The following is a 24977-nucleotide window of genomic DNA, read 5'->3' as shown; positions in this document are numbered from 1 at the left end:
GTCAGTAGAAAGGCCTCTTTAGTGTCCTCTAAGTTTTCATGACTGTGACCGTAATTGCCTACCGTCTATAAACTGTTAGTGTCTTAAAGACCGTTCCACAGGTGCATGTTCATTAATTGTTTATTGTTCATTGAACAAGCATGGGAAACAGTGTTTAAACCATTTACGATGAAGATCTGTGAAGTTATTTGGATTTTTACGAATTATCTTTGAAAGACAGGGTCCTGAAAAAGGGACGTTTCTTTTATTGATGAGTTTAGCTGCTGTATGTAAGCTCGTCTAGAGAATAGAAAATGTATACCCTGTAAATCTGACTAAGTAGAATTTTCCCCAATATTAATCTGTGCTGTGGTGGCGCTTTTGAAATGTGTTTGTCCCCATAATAACAGAAAATCTCCCATGATGAAAATAGGAGTGAATGGAATGGATTGTTGGTAATTTTGACTTTTCAGTGATGTCGAAAAGCAATGTTTACTTCTTATTTAATTGTCAATTACTTACAGGTATATACAGTACATTCTGTGCTCACAAACCAATGATGTAATATCATTATGAGAAAGACGTCTGTGAAGAGAAAGTCAGACACGGAACACCGTAACAACATGATGTTCCACATGTCATCTGTAATGTCATCTTGAACCAATCAAATAAAGACAGCAAGGCATTTTCTATAATAGAGACATTCTTAATGAGTCATGTGGAACTCAATAATTGTATTGAGTTGTTATACATATTTAATTATTTGATATACAGTATATACTGTATATACAGTTCCAGTCAAAAGTTTGGACACAGCTACTGATTCCAGGTGTTTTCTTTATTTTTTAAAACTATTTTCTACATTGTAGAATAATAGTGAAGACATCAAAACTATGAAATAACACATATGGAATCATGTAGTAACCAGAAAAAGTGTTAAACAAATCAAAACATCTGACCCATGTGAATACCGTACATGTGGATTTAAAAAACATGATACATTAACAATGTTGGCAAACAAAATAAGCATTTTTCGGTGTTAAGAAATCATTTGGGTCTCACCTGTAATCTGGCACAAATGCCTTTGTTAAACGTGTTTTATAATTGATTATGTTATTCTAGAAACCGCAGTCAAATTGTATTTAAATCTGGCGGGAAAGCAAGGGCATCTACGTAATTTGGAGAGCCATTTGCGCAATGTTTTGCGCCATGGATTTGTCCACCAGATGTCATCATTGGGCTGCGGCAAATCGAAGAAGCAGCCGTGTTTTACGCGCCTCTGGTTATGCTTATGAGGCTCTGAAGAATGCCTCTGTGCTGGTGATCTCGGGTATCCAGGAACACAACACACGAGTCGTTAGAGGAGAAAAGAAAAGGCGAGAGTGAAGGAGAATAAAAGGGCAGTTCTAGTAGACAGGTCGACACCTGCCATTCTCCGTCCGCATTCTCGTCGGTATCCTTGTCTGTTTTCAAAGACATGGGTGAATAAACAACCTAATTATTTCTTTAAACAGAATAGATTAAACGGAATGTACTCGTTTTACGCGATTATATCAGGCTTGAAAGAGCGCACTTTTGGCGACTGGACTGGCGTTTATTTAACCGTAAAAAAATGATCCTAACTATTTTGACGCGGAAAGGTAGAGGTTTGTTTGTAGGCTACATTGACAAGTAGTACAGGTGGTTTTGAGAGGGGTCGTGCAGGTATTGTGCAGGATGTCTGACCGATGTCCAGTTTAGTAGCCTGTATAGACGGCCACTATTTTCTAACAAGTCGAGGACACTCCAACTACAAGTGGCCATGAAGGACACTGGCGAATCAAAGGACCACCAACTAACAGTAAGTACAATACCGTAGCCTACCTATACATCATCACACCTGTTTACTATTACTGCAAGAACAGCAGTAATGTTGTATAGCCTACCGGTATGGGGACATTTAAGTGTAATATGCCACATGGAAGTCGTGACTTTAGATAATTGTGTAGACTAGATTGTAGCCTATATGCCCGTTGGTTCTGGGTTGCTGAGTTGAATGCCACTCAAACTGGTATTTTATTCAGATAGCCCACATTAAAGATTAGAATAAAATACAATACAAGTTTATTATAGCCTAAATTACATTACTAAGCAAATTATGCCTTTTATTACAGTACCTCTTGCCTCAGTCACATATGGAGACATTTGTTTACCTTTAACATTGAATTCCCATGTCATAAGTCAATAGTTTGCCATCTCCACACAGACCTTATTCTTTCCCAGTGGTTCCAGCCTGTGTAATATACCATACCTGAATTATTAACATGGCTCATTTCAGTTCTCCAGTCTCATCTTCTCCACTATGTCATACACTGACTAGCTCCACAGCACTGGTGATGGAAAATATGAATCCCCATTGTCTGTGGAATGACTGAATTGTCCTGTAAAGGTTTAATTCATATGGATCAATGTCAGAGCTGAATGTATGGCCTGTATCATTCCCATATCTACCCACTAAACATGTTATTTTGACTCTGCCACATCTGCCTCATCCTTCTATCTAATAACATAACATTAGTTACCTATTTCACTAACAAGCAACATTACCGCCCTACAATTTCATTCTGCGAGACATTCACACCAGGTGGCCTATTCAGTCTGACTGTATCAACTCAGAGACTGTTTTCTATGCACCGCCCTGATTATGTAATAGTTTTATAACGTGTGGATGGGTTATCAGTCTATACATTGGTCTGTCTTGGTCTATCTAAGTATCATGATGTCCATTTCCCCCCCATGAATAATGTTGAGAGAGAGAGAGAGAGAGAGAGAGAGAGAGAGAGAGAGAGAGGAGAGAGAGAGAGAGAGAGAGAGAGAGAGAGAGAGAGAGAGAGAGAGAGAGAGAGCTTCAGGACAATAGATAGAGGCTCATGTCATAGTGACATTACACAAGTTAAATTACTCTGTTAAAAACAGAGGGTAACCATGATCATTTACTTTATCCTTTGCTCTTGTTGACTTGTGAATGGCAACAGACTATTGCTGTGGTGTGAATGAAGAATCCTCTTGATTCTGTTATTTGCTGTGGAAGCTCTAACCTTTTCAAAGCACTGTGAAAGTTCTAACTGTGAAAGCTCTAACCTTGCATTGTTCTCTCTGTGAAATCTCTAACCCTGTGTTGTCGTCACTGTCTCTCTCTCTCTCTCTGAAAGCTCTAACCGTCTTCTACCTGTGTGTCTCTCTGTGAAATGTTTAACCCTGTGTTGTTTTTGTGTGTTTCTCTGTGAAAGGTCTAAACCTGTGTTATTGTAGTTGTGTGTTGCTCTAATTGTGAAAGCTCTAAGCCTGTGTTTTTCAACCTGTGTGTCTCCCAGGTGGCCCTGAGGATCAGACCCCTCAGCGATTCTGAGCGGGAAGAGGCAGCCACCATAGTGGCCCACAGAGTGGACAACCAGGTTAGATGACCCGCCGTGTGTGTTTGCATATGTGTTCATGCGTGCTCATTCTTGCGTTTGTGTGTGTCTGTGCAAGCTCGCAAGCTGTTCCAGGCCGCCCACGCATCCAGTCACAAGGCCTGCTGCACATATATAATGTATCTGCAGGCGCATGCACTTTTCACAGCAGCGCAGCACAGTATAGCTGGTCTAAACCAAGTGAGGTCGATCACTGTGTGTGTGTGCATCAACGCTCAGATGTCACACTGTGCAGTGAGTCAGTCGGTTGATTAAGTAAGGTCCATTTCATGTTGAATGTTGAAGACGTGTGTGTGTGTGTGTGTGTGTGTGTGTGTGTGTGTGTGTGTGTGTGTGTGTGTGTGTGTGTGTGTGTGTGAGAGAGAGAGAGACGCATGCGGATGGCTCTGCATTGTGATTCAGTGGATTGTTATTGTTTAGAGAGTGACCTCTTTGATAGAGGATAGAAATTGGATTAATTCTGAAGAAAGAAGGCAGCCAAGACATGTCTGGACTGTAGCAAAGGAGGACATGATGTGTGTGAATCAGCTTTGTTCCGTTATTGAATGCTCCTATCCTTGATGGAACTGCTATTTGAGACCCACCATTTATCATTCTGCCACTATTATGAACATAGAGAATATTATGAGCTTATTTGGCGATCGTTCTATTTCCATTCAGTCCATGTATTTAACTGAAATACCAATTCCAATTTTCCTCATTGCAAAGCATGACCCCAACCAAAGGAAGTTAATCCATGATATACAGCGCAGGGAAAGGCAGGGCTCCTATAGGGTCCTTGGGGAGCATATTTACCTGGAGCCAATTAGAAGCCTCCAGGTGTGTCCCTCATGGAGACAACTTGGAAACCACGTAGTAATTCTTCTGATGTGATGATAAGAAGGAGGGTGAGAATGATGATGATGATAATGATAATGAGCAGTATTATGACTGCGATATGGATGAGGTGTTAATACCACTGAGAATAAACTGGTTTAGGTCTTAGTGGGTGATCTGCTGTAGGGACTAGATGTTGTTGGACTTATGTTTGGAATGACAATTCCATGAGGAGTGAGCAGGAGAGCAGAAACACTCTGGCTTCCAGGGTAAGATAACATTGGTTTTGCTGGTGAAAGATTTGTTACGGTTCACATAATAATAATAAGTCTGTCATCACTAATTTGTTGTTCACTTCAGTCAAAGTCTTTGACTGCATGGAAGGTGGTGCCACAGTTAAACTGGCAATAATCCGCATTAATTGTGAGTGAGGGACTGGAGGGACTGAGACCTGGCTTACTCTCTGTCTGTGGCTCTCAAAAGCAATTCAATGAACCTACAACCAGACGTATTAACCCAGCAACTCTCCCTCTGCTCTGCCTTGATGACACCAGCAGGAGTAAGCTAAGTGTGATAGGCCCATTGTGATGGTGTATTGTTGCCGACACAGCTCTGCTTTTTACAGTGAACAACAGTTCTTCTCTTAGCTCCTCAATCCATGCACCTTGGTTGGAGAGCAAGGTAGCAGCAATGTTCTTTCCCCTTTACAACATTATTGTCAACATTCTTGGTGAAACATTTTCATTGTCACAGTAGAATAAAAGAAAATGTAACCTCTACATACACTGTTGATGTTGTGCTATTGAAAAACAAAGGCAAGGTGATAGAATGGAAACATTTTGTGAGTGGTTCATCTGTGTGGAGTAACAGCCTAGCAGGTTATCTTACGTCTCTGTGTGTTTGCAGCCAAGGGCGTATAGTCACTACAATACAAACAGGTTGTGGAGACAGTGTGCGGGGTATTGTGTGTGTGTGTGTGTGTGTGTGTGTGTGTGTGTGTGTGTTGTTGGGTGTGTGTGTGTGTGTGTGTGTGTGTGTGTGTGTGTGTGTGTGTGTGTGTGTGTGTGTGTGTGTGTGTGTGTGTGCTGCGTAGTGTTTACCTCTTACCTGATAAAGGGCTTATAAGACTCTGTGTTCCTAGGGAGGGAGGGAGGGAGGGAGGGAGGGAGGGTGGGAGTTGTGTTACTAGCTCCTAACAGTGCAGTAACAAAAAAGTCAAACAAAATTAGAATAAAAACTAGAAGCAACAAATCATGAATGTCAGGATGATTCCAGTTAACAACCCAAATAGCACTGTATCAGTAATCCAAATCACAGTCTATACGTATACAGTGCATTCGGAAAGTATTCAGATCGCTTGACTTTTTGCCATTTGTTATGTTACAGCCTTATTCTAAAATTGGTTAAATAGTTTTTTTTCCCTCAACTATCTTCACACAATACCCCATATTGACAAAGAAAAAACAGGTTTTTATTACATTTTGCTAATTTATTCAAAATAAAAAACGGAAATATTACATTTACATAACTATTCATACCCTTTACTCAGTACTTTGTTGAAGTAACTTGTACTGAAGCCACTCCTGCATTGGCTTGGCTGTGTGCTTAAGGTCGTTGTCCTGTTGGGAGGTGAACCTTTGCCCCAGTCTGAGATCCTGAGCGCTCTGGAGCAGGTTTTCATCAACAATCTGTCTGTAAATTGCTCCGTTCATCTTTACCTCAAACCTGACTAGTCTCCCAGTCCCTGCCGCTGAAAAACATCCCCACCACCGTGCTTCACCGTAAGGATGGTGCCAGCTTTCATCCAGATGTGATGCTTGGCATTCAGGCCAAAGTATAAGGGCACAAGGCGAGACCCAGATGCAGACACAGGAGGCAGATGGTTAGAGTCCAAGATGTTTATTAACAATCCAAAAGGGGTAGGCAAGAGAATGGCCGTGGACAGGCAAAACTTCAAAACCAGTTCAGAGTTCCAGAGGTACAGAATGACAAGCAGGCTCGAGGGCAGGCAGAATGGTCAGGTAGGCGGGAATGGAGCCCAGAAAACAGGCAAAGGTCAAAACCGGGAGGACTAGTAGAAGAGAATAGAAAAGCAGGCGCACGGGAAAAAACACGCTGGTTGATTTGAACATACAAGACGAACTGGCACAGAGAGACAGGAAACACAAGGAGAAATCCACCAGGGAAAATAAGCAACACCTGGAGAGGGTGGAGACAATCACAAGGACAGGAGAAACCGATCAGGGTGTGACACAGAGTTCAATCTTGGTTTCATCTGACCAGAGAATCTTGTTTCTCATGGTCTAAGAGTCCTTTAGGTGCCTTTTGGCAAACTCCAAGCAGGCTGTCGTGTGCCTTTTACTGAGGAGTGGCTTCCGTCTGGCCACTCTACCATAAAGGCCTGATTGGTGGAGTGCTGCAGAGATGGTTGTCCTTCTAGATGTTCTCACATCTCCACAGAGGAACTCTGGAGCTCTGTCAAAGTGACTATCGGGTTCTTGGTCACCAAAGCCCTTCTCCCCCGATTGCTGAGTTTGAACGGGCGGCCAGCTCTTGGAAGTGTCTTGGTGGTTCCAAACTTATTCCATTTAGGAATGATGGAAGCCACTGTGTTCTTGGGGACCTTCAATGCTGCAGAAGTATTTTAGTAACCTTCTCCAGATCTGTGCCTCGACACAATCCTGTCTCGGCGCTCTACGGACAATTCCTTCAACGTCATGGCTTGGTTTTTGCTCTGACATGCACTGTCAACTGTGGGACCTTATATAGACAGGTGTGTGTGCCTTTCCAAGTCATGTCCAATCAATTGAATTTACCACAGGTTGTCATGACTTTACTTTCATTAATCTTTCATTGACTGTTATTTATCTAATCAACTAACTATGTTTAATTGTTACCCGATGAAATGAATCATGTAACAATTAAATCATTATGATTTGGGGCACCATGAGAGCGGTTGTTTAAAGAGTTACCATCTCCCAAATTAAACTGTAAATGTCTTTACCTATCACATCCTTAAAGCAGTCAACATATTAATCATAACCTCTTATCATATGATTCTGAACAGTTGTAACCTCCTTGCATCTGCAAAAACCCCAGCCTTACTTATGAGTCAGTACTACACATATTGGTTTAATTATTTATTTACTAGCTAACTAAATGATAACACAGGATAACATCCCTAGCGGACTAACACAATATGGTGTCTTTTTACAAAAGGAGATGGACAGGAAGGGAGAGAGTGAGAGAGAAAAAGAGACACTTATCATTGATACATTTTAGAAACTATTCTCACAGTAATCATATACCTTGCACACGAACCGCCACCGCTTTGGAGTAAGAAATCATGAATGTATTTATGTCATTGCCTTGGTTGGCTGTTGTGCCTTTTCGCGTCCCGCTTGTAAGGCTCCGATTGTCCAAAAGCGGTCGTTCACCCGTCTCTTCTACTGTTGCTCTCCTCTGCCCGTTGACTTGTCATGTAGTCCTGAACAGAACTACATAGTTTATTCTACTTTCCATTCCCTCCTTAAGCATATTTGAAGATAGGCTAGCCAGCCATGTAGATGGTTCTCAGTGGTGATGAGAGTAGTAGAATGGTCCCACTTATGTTCACTTTTCTAGATAATTTTCTTAGGACAGCTAATCAACCGTACCAGTGATTGTTCGAGAAGGTAGTTTTCTTCTCCACCTCGTGTTGGTATTCAGGGTTCAAACTATGGATGCACGATATATCGGTGAAGATATCGTAATCGGAAGATTATTAGCTAAAAATGCCAACATCGACATCAGCCCGATGTCTAGTTTAACGTCTGTGTAAAACCGATGTCAAAGCTGATATAATGTAGGTACATGATGTAAGGATGCCACATAACATTTAAAGTTACACGTGCAACACAGCATTCCTAACCTAGCCCACAATGTCTGCTGTGGATCGAGCTGTCAACAAGTCGAACAGTCATTTGAAAGAGTAAGAACATTTCAGCGAGACAACTCAAAGGCAAAATCCATTAATGCCAAGATAATGGAATTCATTGCCCTTGACAATCAACCATTCTCTGTCGTGGGTGATGTTGGCTTTCGCCGACTGGTCGAGCACCGGTACACACTACCAAGTGCGCAATTTTTCAAACGTTGCCCTACCTGAGTTACACAGTAATAGCGTCACTGCTATTAGCTTCACGACTGACATTTGGACCAGCGATATCAGCCCCATGAGCATGCTGAGTCTGACAGCACAGTGGGTCGTTGAGGATTTTGTACTGGGTAAAGTCGTATTTCATGCTCATGAATGTGCTGGTTGTCATATCGCTGCTGCCATTTCAATGGCATTTGAGAACATGTTTGAAACTTGGAAACATGAATTCACTAGCTAGCTCCATTCGAACAACTGACTGGAGAAATAAGCTCATCAACTGCGCCTGCAGCAGACGTGATACCCTCTGTCAAGGCATTGAAACGCTGCTCAACAGAACTACCGAGGCTGTGAACAAGCGATTCGGTGGCATTCTCTCTTTACTGTGTCGCCACCATGCTCAATGCTATGTACAAGGACCGCTACTTCGACGCAGATAAGAAACAGGGTTTATGTGAAATGTTACATATACAAGATGGAAACGGTCACAGTGACAGTGCGCACCGAGGAAGAGAGGCCACGGACAGACAGAGCTGAAACTTCACTGCTTGACATGTATGATGAAAGCCTGGTTGAGAATGAAACGACTGAACAAATGAACAACAAAACAACACAGCAATTAAGTGAAAGAAATAGGTTTTGATTATGTTTTACTGGTAATGGGAACATATGTACTGTATGTACATATGTACTTTTGGTCAGTGTGGTGTGTGTGTGTAACCTTAATTTAACTAGGCAAGTCAGTTAAGAACAAATTATTATTTACAATGACGGTCTACCCTGGCCAAACCTGGACGACACTGGGCCAATTGTGCGCCGCCCTATGGGACTCCCAATCACGGCTGGATGTGATACAGCCTGGATTCGAACCAGGGACTGTAGTGACGTCTCTTGCACTGAGATGCAGTGTCTTAGACCGCTGCATCCATGTGTGTGTTAACTATTTAACTGTACTAGAATGCTTAAAAGGCCGCTAAAATGTTAAATATTGGGTATCGGGTTTTTTTTGGCAAGGAAGATATCGGTATTGGCCAAAAATGTCATATCGATGCACTACTAGTTCAAATCAAATGTATTTATAAAGCCCTTCTTACATCAGCTGATGTCACAAAGTGCTGTACAGAAACCCAGCCTAAAACCCCAAACAGCAAGCAATGCAGGTGTAGAAGCATGGTGGCTAGGAAAAACTCCCTAGAAAGGCCAGAACCTAGGAACAAACCTATAGAGGAACCAGGCTATGAGGGGTTTCCAGCCCTCTTCTGGCTGGTGGAGATTATAACAGAACATGGCCAAGATGTTAAAATGTTTATAGATGACCAGAAGGGTCAAATAATAATAATCACAGTGGTTGTCAAGGGTGCAACAGGTCAGCACCTCAGGAGTAAATATCAGTTGGCTTTTCATAGCCGATCATTCAGAGTATCTCTACCGCTCCTGCTGTCTCTAGAGAGTTGTAAACAGCAGGTCTGGGACAGGTAGCACGTCCGCTGAACAGATCAGGGTTCCATAGCCGCAGGCAGAACAGTTGAAACTAGAGTAGCAGCATGGCCAGGTGGACTAGGGACAGCAAGGAGTCATCAGGCCAGGTAGTCCTGAGGCATGGTCCTAGGACTCAGGTCCTCCGAAAGAAAGAAAGAAAGAAAGAAAGAGAGAGAGAGAATTAGACAGCATACTTAAATTCACACAGAACACCAGATAGGACAAGAGAAATACTCCAGATATAACAGACTGACCCTAGCCCCCTGACACATAAACTACTGTAGCATAAATACTGGAGGCTGAGACAGGAGGGGTCGGGAGACACCGTGGCCCCATCCGACGATACCCCCGTACAGGGCCAAACAGGCAGGATATAACCCCACCCACTTTGCCAAAGCACAGCCCCTACACCACTAGAGGGATATCTTCAACCACCAACTTACCATCCTGAGACAAGGCCGAGTATAGCCCACAAAAATCTCCGCCATGGCACAACACAAGGGGGGGCGCCAACTCGGACAGGAAGATCACGTCAGTGACTCAACCCACTCAAGTGACACACCCTACCTAGGGACGGCATGGAAGAGCACCAGTAAACCAGTGATTCAGCCCCTGTAATAGGGTTAGAGGCAGAGAATCCCAGTGGAGAGAGGGGAACCGGCCAGGCAGAGACAGCAAGGGCGGTTTGTTGCTCCAGTGCCTTTCCGTTCACCTTTGGGTTTCCAATCTCTCCAAAAGAATGTGGTGATCAATGGTATCAAAAGCAGCACTAAGGTCTAGGAGCACAAGGACAGATGCAGAGCCTCGGTCTGACGCCATTAAAAGGTAATTTACCACCTTCACAAGTGCAGTCTCAGTGCTATGATGGGGTCTAAAACCAGACTGAAGCGTTTCGTATACATTGTTTGTCTTCAGGAAGGCAGTGAGTTGCTGCGCAACAGCTTTTTCAATTTTCTTGAGAGGAATGGGAGATTCGATGTAGGCCGATTTAGTTTTTTATATTTTCTTGGTCAAGGTTTGGCTTTTTCAAGAGAGGCTTTATTACTGCCACTTTTAGTGAGTTTGTGTAATGTGGTCTGTGTGTAGCTGTAGGAGTCAGGCGCAGGACAGCAGATATGAGTAAATAAACGTAATTTACTCAAAATAGACAAATACAATACAATAAAGCGAGCCCACATAACGGACCGTATTACATACAAACAGTTACTCACAAACAAACATGGGGGAACAGAGGGTTAAATAATGAACAAGTAATTGGGGAATTGAAACCAGGTGTGTAAGACAAAGACAAAACAAATGGAAAATGAAAAGTGGATCGGCGATGGCTAGAAGGCCGGTGACGTCGACCGCCGAATGCCGCCCAAACAAGGAGAGGGACCGACTTTGGCGGAAGTCGTGACAGTTTGGTACACATCCGGTGGATAGAGAGCCGTTTATTATGTTCAACATAGGAGGGCCAAGCACAGTAAGCAGCTCTTTCGGTAGTTTAGTTGGAATAGGGTCCAGTATGCAGCTTGAAGGTTTAGAGGCCATGATTATTTTTATCAATGTGTCAACAGATATAGTACTAAAAAACTTGAGTGTCTCCCTTGATCCTAGGTCCTGGCAGAGTTGTGCAGACGCAGGACAACTGAGCTTTGTAGGAATAGGCAGATTTAAAGAGGAGTCCATAATTAGCTTTTTAATGATCATGATCTTTTCATCAAAGAAGTTCATGAATTTATCACTGCTGAAGTGAAAGCCATCCTCTCTTGGGGAATGCTGCTTTTTAGTTAGCTTTGTGGAAGCTTGCTTTTCTGGAAGCTTGCTTCAGAGCTCGGGTATTTTCTGTACACCAGGGAGCTAGTTTCTTATGACAAATGTTTTTAGTTTTTAGGGGTGCGACTGCATCTAGATTATTGCGCAAGGTTAAATTGAGTTCCTCAGTTAGGTGGTTTACTGATTTTTGTACTCTGACGTCCTTGGGTAGGAGGAGGGAGTCTGGAAGGGCATCTAGGAATCTTTTGGTTGTCCTACAATGTATAGCACGACTTTTGATGATCCTTGGTTGGGGTCTGAGCAGATTATTTGTTGTGATTGCAAACGTAATAAAATGGTGGTCCGATAGTCCAGGATTATGAGGAAAAACATTAAGATCCACAATGTTTATTCCACGGGACAAAACTAGGTCCAAAGTACGACTGTGGCAGTGAGTAGCTCCGGAGACATGTTGGACAAAGCCCATTGAGTCAATGATGGCTCCGAAAGCCTTTTGGAGTGGGTCTGTGGACTTTTCCATGTGAATATTAAAGTCACCAAAAATGTGAATATTATCTGCCATGACAACAAGGTCCGATAGGAATTCAGAGAACTCAGTGAGGAACGCTGTATATGGCCCAGGAGGCCTGTAAACAGTGGCTATAAAAAGTGATTGAGTAGGCTGCATAGATTTCATGACTGGAAGCTCAAAAGACGAAAACGTCGTTTTTTTGGGTAAATTGAAATAGTTCAAACCACTCTACACGCGCAGTTGCAGCCTGGCGATGTTCTGGTCTAAATGTTAATTTCTTTATGCACTCTGGTCGAAAGGGACGGTTCCGTCAGGCTGACACTCTCTGATCTTACTCGGGCGTGGCTACTTACTGTGCAAAGGTTATAGGAGACAATTATCTCTTACAGCTCCTAAAATCACATTCCTATCTTTAAGAAAATACTTTAATAATTTTTCATATTTCATGCACAACGTTAAGGATGGAGACCTTGTACATGTAGTGTATATACTTTTCAAGTTACAGTATTTCCTTTATAACACTTTTAATGACGTTACAAAATAACATCCCATATGACATTATTATTCTTTAGGTCACCTCTGAAAATTCGACTCGTTCTTATATTAGAGATATTGTTCCAGTATTCGCTTTTGAACTTGTTAAAATTTAAGCAGGGAAAGCCTCTGGAGACAAAGCACATTCCTGTGTTCATTTGGAGAGGGATGTTCTCTGGATCTCCTCTCCTTACGACAGGGTGTGAGCAGTCAACCCCCCCCCCTGCAGCTCCCTCTTCTGTGGGTGAGAGAGGCTCTGGTTACTGTCATCCATTGCCAAGCTGATCTGACCCATTCGGATCCTCACAGGACCGTCATGACAAGGTGGACTCCAATCAAGTTGTATCTCAAGGATGATCAATGGAAGAAGGATGCACCTGAGTTCAATTTTGAGTCTCATAGCAGAGGGTCTGAATACTTTTGTAAATAAGGTATTTCTGTATCTTATTTGTAATAAATTTGCCAAAAAATCTATACCGGTTTTCACTTTGTCATTAGGGGGTATTGTGTGGAGATTGATGAGGAAGAAAATGTATTTAATACATTTTAGAATAAGGCTGTAACGTAACAAAATGTGGAAAAAGTCTAGCGGTCTGAGTACTTTCCGAATGCACTGTATACACCAAAATATACTTCAAATTAGTGGATTTCAGCGACACCCATTGCTGACAGGTGTATAAAATCGAGCACACAGCCATGCAAACTCCATAGACAAACATTGGCAGTAGAATGGCCTTCCTGAAGAGCACAGTGACTTTCAACGTGGCACCGTCATAGGACGCAACCTTTCCAACAAGTCAGTTGGTCACATTTCTGGCCCTGCTAGAGCTGCCCCAGGTCAACTGTAAGTGCTGTTATTGTGAAGTGGAATCATCTTGGAGCAACAATAGCTCAGCAGCAAAGTGGTAGGCCACACAAGCTCACAGAACAGGACTGCCGAGTGCTGAAGCGCATAATGCGTAAAAGTCGTCTGTCCTCGGTTGCAACACTCACTACCGAGTTCCAAACTGCCTCTGGAAGCTACGTCAGCACAATAACTGTTTGCCGGGAGCTTCCTGAAATGGGTTTCCATGGCCGAGCAGCCGCACACAAGCCTAAGATCACCATGTGCAATTCCAAGCGTCGACTGGAGTGGTGTAAAGCTCGCCGCCATTGGACTCTGGAGCAGTGGAAACGCGTTCTCTGGAGTGATGAATCATACTTCACCATCTGGCAGTTCGACGGACGAATGTGGGTTTGGCGGATGCCAGGAAAATGCTACCTGCCCCAATGCATAGTGCCAACTGTAATGTTTGATGGAGGAGGAATAATGGTCTGGGTCTGTTTTTACATGGTTTGGGCTAGGCCCCTTAGTTCCAGTGAAGGGAAAGCGTAACGCTACTGCATACAATGACCTTCTAGACTATTCTGTGCTTCCAACTTTGTGGCAACGGTTTGAGGAAGGCCCTTTCCTTTTTCAGCATGACAATTACCCCCTGCACAAAGCGAGGTCCATACAGAAATTGTTTGTCAATATCTGTGTGGAAGAACTTGACTGCCCTGCACCTCAACACTTTTGTGATGATTCGCCCAACATCACTGCTCTGACCTCACTAATGCTCTTGTGGCTGAATGGAAGCAAGTTCCCACAGAATTGTTCCAAAATCTAGTGGAAATCCTTCCCAGAAGAGTGGAGGCTGTTATAGCAGCAAAGGGGGGACCAACTCCATATTAAAAAACTCTTATGGATCCCTTCACGCGCCAATCCCTTTAGTGGGATCGATTTGACAACATCCAGTGAAATTGTAGCGTGCCAAATTCAAACTACAGGAATATTAATATTCATCATTCACGAAAATATAAGTGTAATACATCAAAATAAAGCTTAACTTCTTGTTAATCCAGCCGCTATGTCAGATTTCAAAAAGGCTTTACAGCGAAAGCATACCATGCGATTATTTGAGGACAGCGCCCAGCACACAAAACCATACAAACATTTTCCAGCCAAGTAGAGGAGTAACAAAAGTCAGAAATAGCGATTAAAATTAATCACTTACCTTTGATGATCTTCATATGGTTGCACTCACAAGACTCCATGTTACACAATAAATGTTTGTTTTGTTTGATAAAGTCCCTCTTTATGTCCAAAACGTTTTGTTGGCGCGTTTTGTTCAGTAATCCATTGGCTCAAAGGCAGTCACAACAGGCAGACGAAAAATCCAAATAGTACCAGTAAAGTTCGTAGAAACATGTCAAACGATGTTTATAATCAATCCTCAGGTTGTTTTTTGTCTAAATAATCAATAATATTTCAACCGGACAATAGCGTCATCAATATAAAAGAAAAACAACAAAAGGCGTGCTCTCAGTAGCGTACACCAAACAGCTCTGGGACTTTCCATTGTCCACTCATTGAAAGTGGTCATTCTCCCTCATTTTTCAGAATGAAAGCCTGAAACAATGTCTAAAGAGTGTTCACATCTAGTGAAAGCCATAGGGAACACAATCTGGGTCATATCCCTTTATATGGTGGATAGGCTTTCAATTGAAAAACACCATTTCAAAATAATGGCACTTCCTGGATGGATGTTCCTCAGGTTTTTGCCTGCCATATCAGTTCTGTTCTACTCACAGACATTATTTTAACGGTTTTGGAAACGTTAGAGTGTTTTCTATCCAAATCTACCAATTATATGCATATCCTAGCTTCTGGGCCTGAGGAAAAGGCAGTTTACTTTGGGCACTATTTTCATCCTGATGTGAAAATACTGCCCCCTATCCCAAAGAGGTTTTAATGCCCATGATTTTCAAATCAAATCAAATTGTATTTGTCACATACAACATCTACAGACCTTACAGTGAAATGCTTACTTACAAGCCCTTAAACCACAATGCTTTAAGAAGTTCTAAGAAAAAAAGTGTTAAGTAAAAAATACAAAATAAAAGTAACAAATAATTAACCTCTTACATCTAGATGTTCCGCTAGCGGAACACCTCGCCAATATCCAATGATAGGGTGTGGCGCGAATTAAAAACTCCTCAAAAATCCCCAAACTTCAATTTTTCAAACATATGACTATTTTACACCATTTTAAAGACAAGACTCTCCTTTATCTAACCACATTGTCCGATTTCAAAAAGGCTTTACAACGAAAGCAAAACATTAGATTATGTCAGGAGAGTACCCAGCCAGAAATAATCAGACACCCATTTTTCAAGCTAGCATATAATGTCACAAAAACCAAAACCACAGCTAAATGCAGCACTAACCTTTGATGATCTTCATCAGATGACACTCCTAGGACATTATGTTATACCACCGCATACCCACCGAAAACTTCCGGTGAATTTACTAAATTAGTCACGATAAACGTTCACAAAAAACATAACAATTATTTTAAGAATTATAGATACAGAACTCCTTTATGCAATCGCGGTGTCCGATTTTAAAATAGCTTTTCGGTGAAAGCACATTTTGCAATATTCTGACTAGATAGCCCGGCCATCACAGGCTAGCTATTTTGACACCCACCAAACTCAGATTTACTATAACAAAAATTGGATTACCTTTGCTGTTCTTCGTTAGAATGCACTCCCAGGACTTCTAATTCAACACCCAATGTTGTTTTGGTTCCAAATAATCCATAGTTATATCCATATAGCGGCGTTTTGTTCTTGCGTTCAAGACACTATCCGAAGGGTGACGCGCCGGCGTGTATCGTGACAAAAAAAATCTAAATATTCCATTACCGTACTTCGAAGCATGTCAAACGCTGTTTAAAATCCATTTTTATGCGATTTTTCTCGTAAAATATTGATAATATTCCGACCGGGAGACGTTGTTTTCGTTCAAAGACTGAAAGAAGAAAATGGTGTCTTCACATGCACGCGCACGCCCGTGTCATTGTTCTCAGATCGACCACTTTCCAAATGCGCTACTGTTTTTCGGCCAGGGACTGCAGAGTCATCATTCCCCGTTCTGGCGCCTTCTGAGAGCCTATGGGAGCCTTAGAAAATGTCACGTTACAGCAGAGATCCTCTATTTTCCATAAAGAGGCTATAGAAGGCCAAGAAATGGTCAGAGAGGGCACTTCCTGTATGGAATCTTCTCAGGTTTTGGCCTGCCATATGAGTTCTGTTATACTCACAGACACCATTCAAACAGTTTTAGAAACTTTAGGGTGTTTTCTATCCAAATCAAACAATTATATGCATATTCTAGTTTCTGGGCAGGAGTAATAACCAGATTAAATCGGGTACGTTTTTTATCCGGCCGTGAAAATACTGCCCCCTATCCTAAACAGGTTAAACAGCAGCATTAAAATAACAATATACAGGGGTACCGGTACTGAGTCAATGTGCAGGGGCGCTGGTTAGTCGAGTTAATTAAAAATATATGTACATGTAGGTAGTAGAGGTCGACCGATTTAATCGGAATGGCCGATTTAATTAGGGCCGATTTCATGTTTTCATAACAATCGGTAATCAGCATTTTTGGATGCCGATTATATTGCAATCCACGGGGAGACTGTGGCAGGCTGGCCACCTGATACGCGAGAGCAGACAGCAAGGAGACATGGTAAGTTGCTAGCTAGCATTAAACGTATCTTATAAAAATTAATAAATCTTAACATAATCACTAGTTAACTACACATGGTTGATGATATTACTAGTTTAACTAGCTTGTCCTGCGTTGCATATAATCAACGCGGTGCCTGAAATTGTGTCACTTCTCTTGCGTTCAGTGTAAGCAGAGTCAGGGTATATGCAGCAGTTTGGGTCGCCTGGCTCGTTGCGAACTGTGTGAAGACCATTTCTTCCTAACAAAGACCATAATTAATTTGCCAGAATTTTACATAATTATGACATAACATTGAAGGTTGTGCAATTTAAGAGCAATATTTAGACTTAGGGATGCCACCCGTTCGATAAAATATGGAAGGGTTCCGTATTTCACTGAAAGAATAAACGTTTTGTTTTTGAAATGATAGTTTCCGGATTTTACCATATTAATGACCAAAGGCTTATATTTCTGTGTTTATTATATTATAATTAAGTCTATGATTTGATATTTGATAGAGCAGTCTGACTGAGCGGTGATAGGCAGCAGCAGGCTCGTAAGCATTCATTCAAACCGCACTTGCCTCCGTTTGCCAGCAGTTTTTCACAATGCTTGAAGCACAGCACTGTTTATGACTTCAAGTTTATCAACTCCAGAGATTAGGCTGGCAATACTCCAGTGCCTATAAGAAGATCCAATAGTCAAAGGTCTATGAAATACAAATGGAATAGAGAGAAATAGTCCTAAATTACTACAACCTAAAACTTCTTAACTTGGAATATTGAAGACTCATGTTAAAAGGAACCACCAGCTTTCATATGTTCTCATGTTCTGAGCAAGGAACTTAAACGTTAGCTTTTTACATGGCACATATTGCACTTTTACTTTCTTCTCCAACACTGTGTTTTTGAATTATTTAAACCAAATTGAACATGTTTCATTATCTATTTGAGTAAATTGATTTTATGTATTATATTAAGTTCAAATAAAAGTGTTCATTGTTCATTTAGTATTGTTGTAATTGTCATTATTACATATGTATATATAGAAAAAAACGGCAGAATAATCGGTATCGGCTTTTTTTAGTCCTCCAATAATCGGTATCGGTATCAGCGTTGAAAAATCATAATTGGACGAGCTCTAGTAGGTAGAGTTAAAGTGACTATGCATAGATAATCAACAGAGAGTAGCAGCAGCGTAAAAGAGGGGTCTGGTTAGCCCTTTGATTAGCTGTTCAGGAGTCTCATGGCTTGGGGGTAGAAGCTGTTAAGAAGCCTATTGGACCTAGACTTGGCGCTCCGGTACCGCATGACTAGGGTGGCTGGAGTGTTTGACAATTTTTAGGGCCTTCCTCTGACACCACCTTGTATAGAGGTCCTGGATGGCAGGAAGCTTGGCCCCAGGGACGTACTGGGCCGTACACACTACCCTCTGTAGTGCCTTGCGGTCAGAGGCCAAGCAGTTGCCATACCAGGCAGTGATGCAACCAGTCAGGATGCTCTCGATGGTGCAGCTGTAGAACCTTTTTAGGATCTGAGGACCCATGCCAAATCTTTTCAGTCTCCTGAGGGGGAATAGGCTTAGTTGTGCCCTCTTCACGACTGTGTTTGGACCATGATAGTTTGTTGGTGATGTGGACACCAAGGAACTTGAAGCTCTCAACCTGCTCCATTGCAGCCCCGTCGGTCCTCCTTTTCCTGTAGTCCACCATCATCTCCTTTGTCTGATCACGTTGAGGGAGAGGTTGTTGTGCTGGCACCACACGGCCAGGTTTCTGACCTCCTCCCTAAAGGCTGTCTCATCGTTGTTGGTGATCAGGCAACTGTTGTGTCATCGGCAAACTTTATCATGGTGTTGGAGTCGTGCCTGGCCATGCAGTCATGAGTGAACAAGGAGTACAGGAGGGGACTGAGCACGCTCCCCAGAAGGGCCCCCGTGTTGAGGATCAGCGTGGCGGATGTGTTGATACCTACCCTTACCACCTGGGGGCGGCCCGTCAGGAAGTCCAGGATCCAGTTACAGAGGGAGGTGTTTTGTCCCAGGGTCCTTAGCTTAGTTATGAGCTTTGAGGGCACTATGGTGTTGAACACTGAGCTGTAGTCAATGAATAGCATTCTCACATAGGTGTTCCTTTTGTCCAGGTGGGAAAGGGCAGTGTTGAGTTATCTGTGGATCTGTTGGGGCGGTATGCAAATTGGAGTGGGTCTAGGGTTTCTGGGATAATGGTGTTGATGTGAGCCATGAGCAGCCTTTCGAAGCACTTCATGGTTACAGACATGAGTGCTACTGGTCGGTAGTCATTTAGGCAGGTTACCTTAGTGTTCTTGGGCACAGGGACTATGGTGGTCTGCTTGAATCATGTTGGTATTACAGACTCAGTCAGGGACAGGTTGAAAATGTCAGTGAAGACACTTGCCAGTTGGTCAGTGCATACTCAGAGTGCACGTCCTGGTAATCCGTCTGGCTCTGCTGCCTTGTGAATGTTGACCTGTTTAAAGGTCTTACGCACATCGGCTGCAGAGAGCGTGATCACGCAGTGTCTTCCGGAACAGCTGATGCTCTCATGCATGCTTCAGTGTTCAAATCATATAAAATAAAATGTATTGGTCACATACACGTGTTTAGCAGATGTTATCGCGGATGTTATTGCGGGTGTAGCAAAATGCTTGTGCTTCTAGCACCAACAATGCAGTAATATCTAACAAGTAAGATCTAACAGCTTCACAACCTATACCCAAAATACACGTACATCTAAGTAAGAAATGGATTAAGAATATATATACATATGTCAGAGCAGCATTGGACTAAGATACAGTGGCTTAGTATAGAATACAGTATATACATATGAGTTGGGTGATGCAGTATTTACACACAATTAAAGTGACTAAGATACCGTAAAATAGTATAGAGTACAGTTTATACATATGAGATGATTAATGCAAGATACGGAGACATTACTAAAGTGGCTAGTGTTTCAATCAAATCAATAAAATGTATTTATAAAGCCCTTTTTACATCAGCCAATGTCACAAAGTGCTATACAGAAACCCAGCCTAAATCCCCAAACAGCAAGAAATGCAGATGTAGAAGCTGGAAAGTGGTCATTATTAAAGTGGCTAGTGATCCATTTGTAAAAGTCGCCAGTGATTCCTAATCTATGTCTATAGGCAGCCGCCTCTGCTGTGCTAGTGATGGCTCTTTAGCAGTCTGATGGCTGTGAGATAGAAGCTGTTTTTCAGTCTCTCGGTCCCAGCTTTGATGCAACTGTACTTGCCTCGCAGCGAGCGTAGAAGTAATTTAGCTCATCTGGTAGGCTCGTGTCACTGGGCACCTCGCGGCTGTGCTTCCCTTTGTAGTCTGTAATAGTTTGCAAGCCCTGCCACATCCGACGGGCTTCGGAGCCTGTGTAGTACGATTCAATCTTAGTGCTGTGTTGACACTTTGCCTGTTTGATGGTTCGTCGGAGGGCAAAGCAGGATTTATTTTTAGCTTCCGGGTTTGAGTCCCGCTCCTTGAAAGCGGCAGCTATACCCTTTAGCTCAGTGCGGATGTTGCCTATAATCCATGGCTTCTGGTTGGGGTATGTACGTACGTTCCCTGTGGGGACGAAGTCATCGATGCACTTATTGATGAAGCCAGTGACTGATGTGGTGTACTCCTCAATGCCATCGGAAGAATCCCGGAACATATTCCAGTCTGTGCTAGCAAAACAGTCCTGAAGCTTAGCATCTGCTTTATCTGACAACTTTCTTATTGACCGAGTCGCTGGTGCTTCCTGCTTTAGTTTTTGCTTGTAAGCAAGTATTTTGGAATGAGATAGTCGACAAGAAAGTGTCCACATACTTTTGGTCATGTAGTGAATGCTAAGACTAATATGTACAGCAGTAGATATACACTGTGTGTACCAAACATTAGGAACACCCCCCCCCTTTTTTTGCCCTCAGAACAGCCGCAATTCGTCGGAGCATGGACTCTACAAGGTGTCGAAAGCGTTCCACAGGGATGCTGGCCCATGTTGGCTCCAACGCTTCCCACAGTTGTCAAGTTGGCTGGATGTCCTTTGGCTGGTGGACCATTCTTTATACACATGGGAAACTGTTGAGCGTGAAAATCCCAGCAGTGTTGCAGTTCTTCACACGAACCGGTGTGCCTGGCACCTACTACCATACCCCGTTTAAAGGCACTTAAATCTTTTGTCTTGCCCATTCACCCTCTGAATGGGACACATACACACACAATCCATGTCTCAATTGTCTCGAGGCTTAAAAAAATATTATTTAACCTGCCTCCTCCCCTGTATTTACACTGATTGAAGTGGATGTAACAGGTGACATCAATAAGGGAGCATAGCTTTCACCTGGATTCACCTGGTCAGTCTATGTCATGGAAAGAGCAGGAGCTGTTAATGTTTTGTACACTCAAGAATCCAGTATATAAATATGCAGTGTGTATCAACAGTGTAACACAAATGCAATGTAGCCTACATCACCAGGGGGTTATGAGATTACCATGCACAGGAGTTTACACACACACACACACACACACACACACACACACACACACACACACACACACACACACACACACACACACACACACACACACACACACACACACACACACACACACACACACACACACACACACACATACACTGAATCGCTGACGAACTAAGAATAAAGCACCCTCCTCCTAAATGTGTTTGTGCAACAGGCACCTTATGGCACCCTCTGCTCTCTCCCTCCAGGTAAGTAAGGCTGAGACAGATTAGCTGGTGGCTGGCTAGTGGAGGCTACGCTCTGTCTCCCTCTGTCCCACCCACCCTCTCTTTCTCTCTCTCTCTCTCTCTCTCTCTCTCTCTCTCTCTCTCTCTCTCTCTCTCTCTCTGTGTCTCTCTCTCTCTCTCTCTCTCTCTCTCTCTCTCTCTCTCTCTCTCTCTCTCTCTCTCTCTGTGTCCCTCCCTCTATCTCTCTCTGTGCCCCTCCCTCTCTCTGTGTCCCTCCCTCTCTCTCTCTCTCTCTCTCTCTCTCTCTCTCTCTCTCTCTCTCTCTCGCTCTGTGTCCCTCCCTCTATCTCTCTCTCGCTCTGTGTCCCTCCCTCAATCTCTGTCTCGCTCGCTCGCTCTCTCTTTCTCTCTCTCTCAGACGTTTCAGTGGCGAGCGTCTAAGCCTGAGGTGGATGAGATGAGCTCACTTAGGGGCATTAGAGAGAAGCTCAGCTAAGCTTGCTGGCTGCCACCTGCTCTTTGGAGCTTCTCAGCCACAACCCTACTCTACCCAGTCCACCTCCAGCCACCTGTTGTGAGGATAACCAGCAGAGCCATGTCTGGAGGTGAATCAGGTTCCTCCTCTCCTTGAAAAACAAGGGAAAGTCAGAGGTAGCTCAGAATTGGAGTGTATTATGAAACACATCATTGAGAATAGTGGTTAACTTGACATTTGGGCATTTCAAATGAGTGCTGGTGATATGTGTGCTTCTACAGTTGCTTTACTGTATGTGTGTATCCTCCAGCTTGTGTGACCCTCCTTGGCTAGCAGGCTTGTGTTTGGCACGTTGGCTAGTTTTGGTTGGGATGTTATCCAGATAGGGCGGCAGGTTGTCCCGGGGTTAGAGCGTTTGGCCAGTAACCAAAAGCTAGCGCTGATTTTAATACTTGAGCCGACAAGGTGAAATATCGGTTGTTGTGCATGGCACTTAACCCCAATTTCTCCAGGGACACCAGCAAAATCGTGTAACCCTGGCTGTGACTCCACTCCTCCCGGGTATCTGAAGGGGAGTTGGGATATGCAAAAAAAAATAATAATCCAATTCACTCAAGTACACACTTGTACAAAGTGTGAAATAGGATAAATATAAGCACCTACTAAATGATATTATGATGTGAGAGGAAAGCTAAGTGCTAGTGGTTATTATGTTAATTAAAACAGAACCCTACAGTGTGGAGGGAGGGACCATCTGGACATGGGAGACAAAGACTTACACAACCATGTTATGATCTACTGCTGTGGCTCCACTATACCGAGAGACACCAGTTAAAATGTGGAGAGGACTTCAAAATACAAGTCTTACTGTTTAGTCACTACTCACTAGTGTAGCAGATTTCTTTAGATGTATACTCACTTATTTTTTTATTTTTTTTTCATTTATTAATTCGGCCATTTTAAAAAACAAGCACACATAAAACTTGAAAAAGCCATACATGCACATGAATAAAATCATGGAGGATGACACACAATAAAGTCTGGGACTTTTTTCCATTGTTGTCCTCTTGAGACAAAATGGCCAGACAAGATGGAACACAGTATGGCAGTGAAATAATAAAACAAAAGCAGAGAAGAAGAACATCTATCTCATCATTCCAGTTACATCATAGGGGTTTGACACACGTAGTCTATGTAATATATGGGTTATGACTTCCAGACAAGTGTTTCCCCCACTTCTCTTGATCTTCTCTTCCTAAAAAAACCCCTGTATGATGGCCACTGAGTGTGTATTCAGCCTACATGGTAGCAATGAGTAAATGGAGAGACAAACATGCGTCTATATTTACACCATAGGATAAACACATCCCCCAGGATTTAGTCCCCTGTAGGGACAGAACAGGAAGTCCCATATAGATGAGCTCAGTCTCACTGGTTTTACTGAGCTTATATTTGTGCTAGCTACAACGTGGGCTATAAGCAGAGCCAGTAAGTCATTTATCTACTGTAACTGTATGGTTCAGGCTATATAAGCACACACCAGCAGCCCTTTTAAATCAGACTTGATAAAGGGTAGCCTGCTTATAGAGGAGGAGGGAACATACTAATCTGTTCCCAGCAGTTATCAAACTTGATATGTAGGCCACTACTCTTTAAAGAATATAACTTGACACAGTATTGACAAAAGGCAATAATATGCAGTACATTTCCAGACATTTTTATGATATAAGCTTCCCATGCTAAATTGCTTAATCCACAATTATGGAAATGTATGGAGTGCCAAAAGAGTGAAGTGTAAGTCCTGTTATCACTGTGCCAGGCTATCTGGTGTGGGGTGGGGTGGTGTGGGGTGGGGTGGTGTGCCATGCAGGATGTCTCCTGGAGCTTTAGGGCCAGTTAACAGGCAGGGCAGGGCTGTCACACACACACACAGGAGAATGGTTTATAGGGAGGCCTTGTCCGTCACCATGGAGACCCCCAGACAAGGTCAGGGCTATTGTTTGTATTTTTCACTGCCATAAGAGGGAGGATCTATCCGCTCTGCGTTAGAGGAGAGAGGAAGCAGGATCGGGCGGCTCCTATTGGCTACACTGAAAAAGATTTTCTTTACATGCAGTGTAAAGATTTTCTTCACATGCAATGGAGACTAAGTGAAGTGACTCTCTATTTTGCTGTTGTTTTGGAAGCTTTTGAAGGCTTGAAGTCTGTGTGTGGGATTGTGTGACAGGGAGTGGTACACCACTCAAAGTAATGACGGTAGCAATAGTTAGAAAGGAAGAAAAGTTTCTCAGCGCTGTCTGCCGCTGCCTCAGAGTTCTTTCGTAAAGTACAACAAAGAGCTGTATTCACTCTATCCCCAGAACAATTCTAGTCATCTACCTGTTAACACATGGCCATGAATCGACAAATTCCCTTCTTTCTGGACTACAAAGCATCCTGCCTGGGCATTCTGTATTCTGTTTCTTCGGCTTTTATGCCCAGAAGTCTCACTGAAAGGCGATTCAAATTGCTCTCACCTCAGGGGCTGTAGAATAACCAAGCTGATTCAGCTAGAATAGCACATAGCACCCCC

The 24977-nt window shown here is 42.9% G+C and overlaps 1 protein-coding gene across 1 annotated transcript in view; it reads left to right on the top strand.

Moving 5' to 3' along the window:
- Window positions 1-1314: 1314 nt before the first annotated feature.
- Window positions 1315-24977, top strand: part of LOC106589211 (kinesin-like protein KIF19) — an 85931-nt gene continuing 62268 nt past the window's right edge. Inside the window, 2 exon segments of the mRNA XM_045710162.1 lie at window positions 1315-1819; window positions 3333-3413. Of these exon segments, the coding sequence (XP_045566118.1) occupies window positions 1781-1819; window positions 3333-3413 (120 nt within the window). The 5' untranslated portion in view covers window positions 1315-1780.

Source organism: Salmo salar, chromosome ssa28, assembly GCF_905237065.1.
Source record: "Salmo salar chromosome ssa28, Ssal_v3.1, whole genome shotgun sequence".
Lineage (NCBI taxonomy): Eukaryota > Metazoa > Chordata > Actinopteri > Salmoniformes > Salmonidae > Salmo > Salmo salar.
This window is presented reverse-complemented; position numbering and strand designations above follow the sequence as displayed.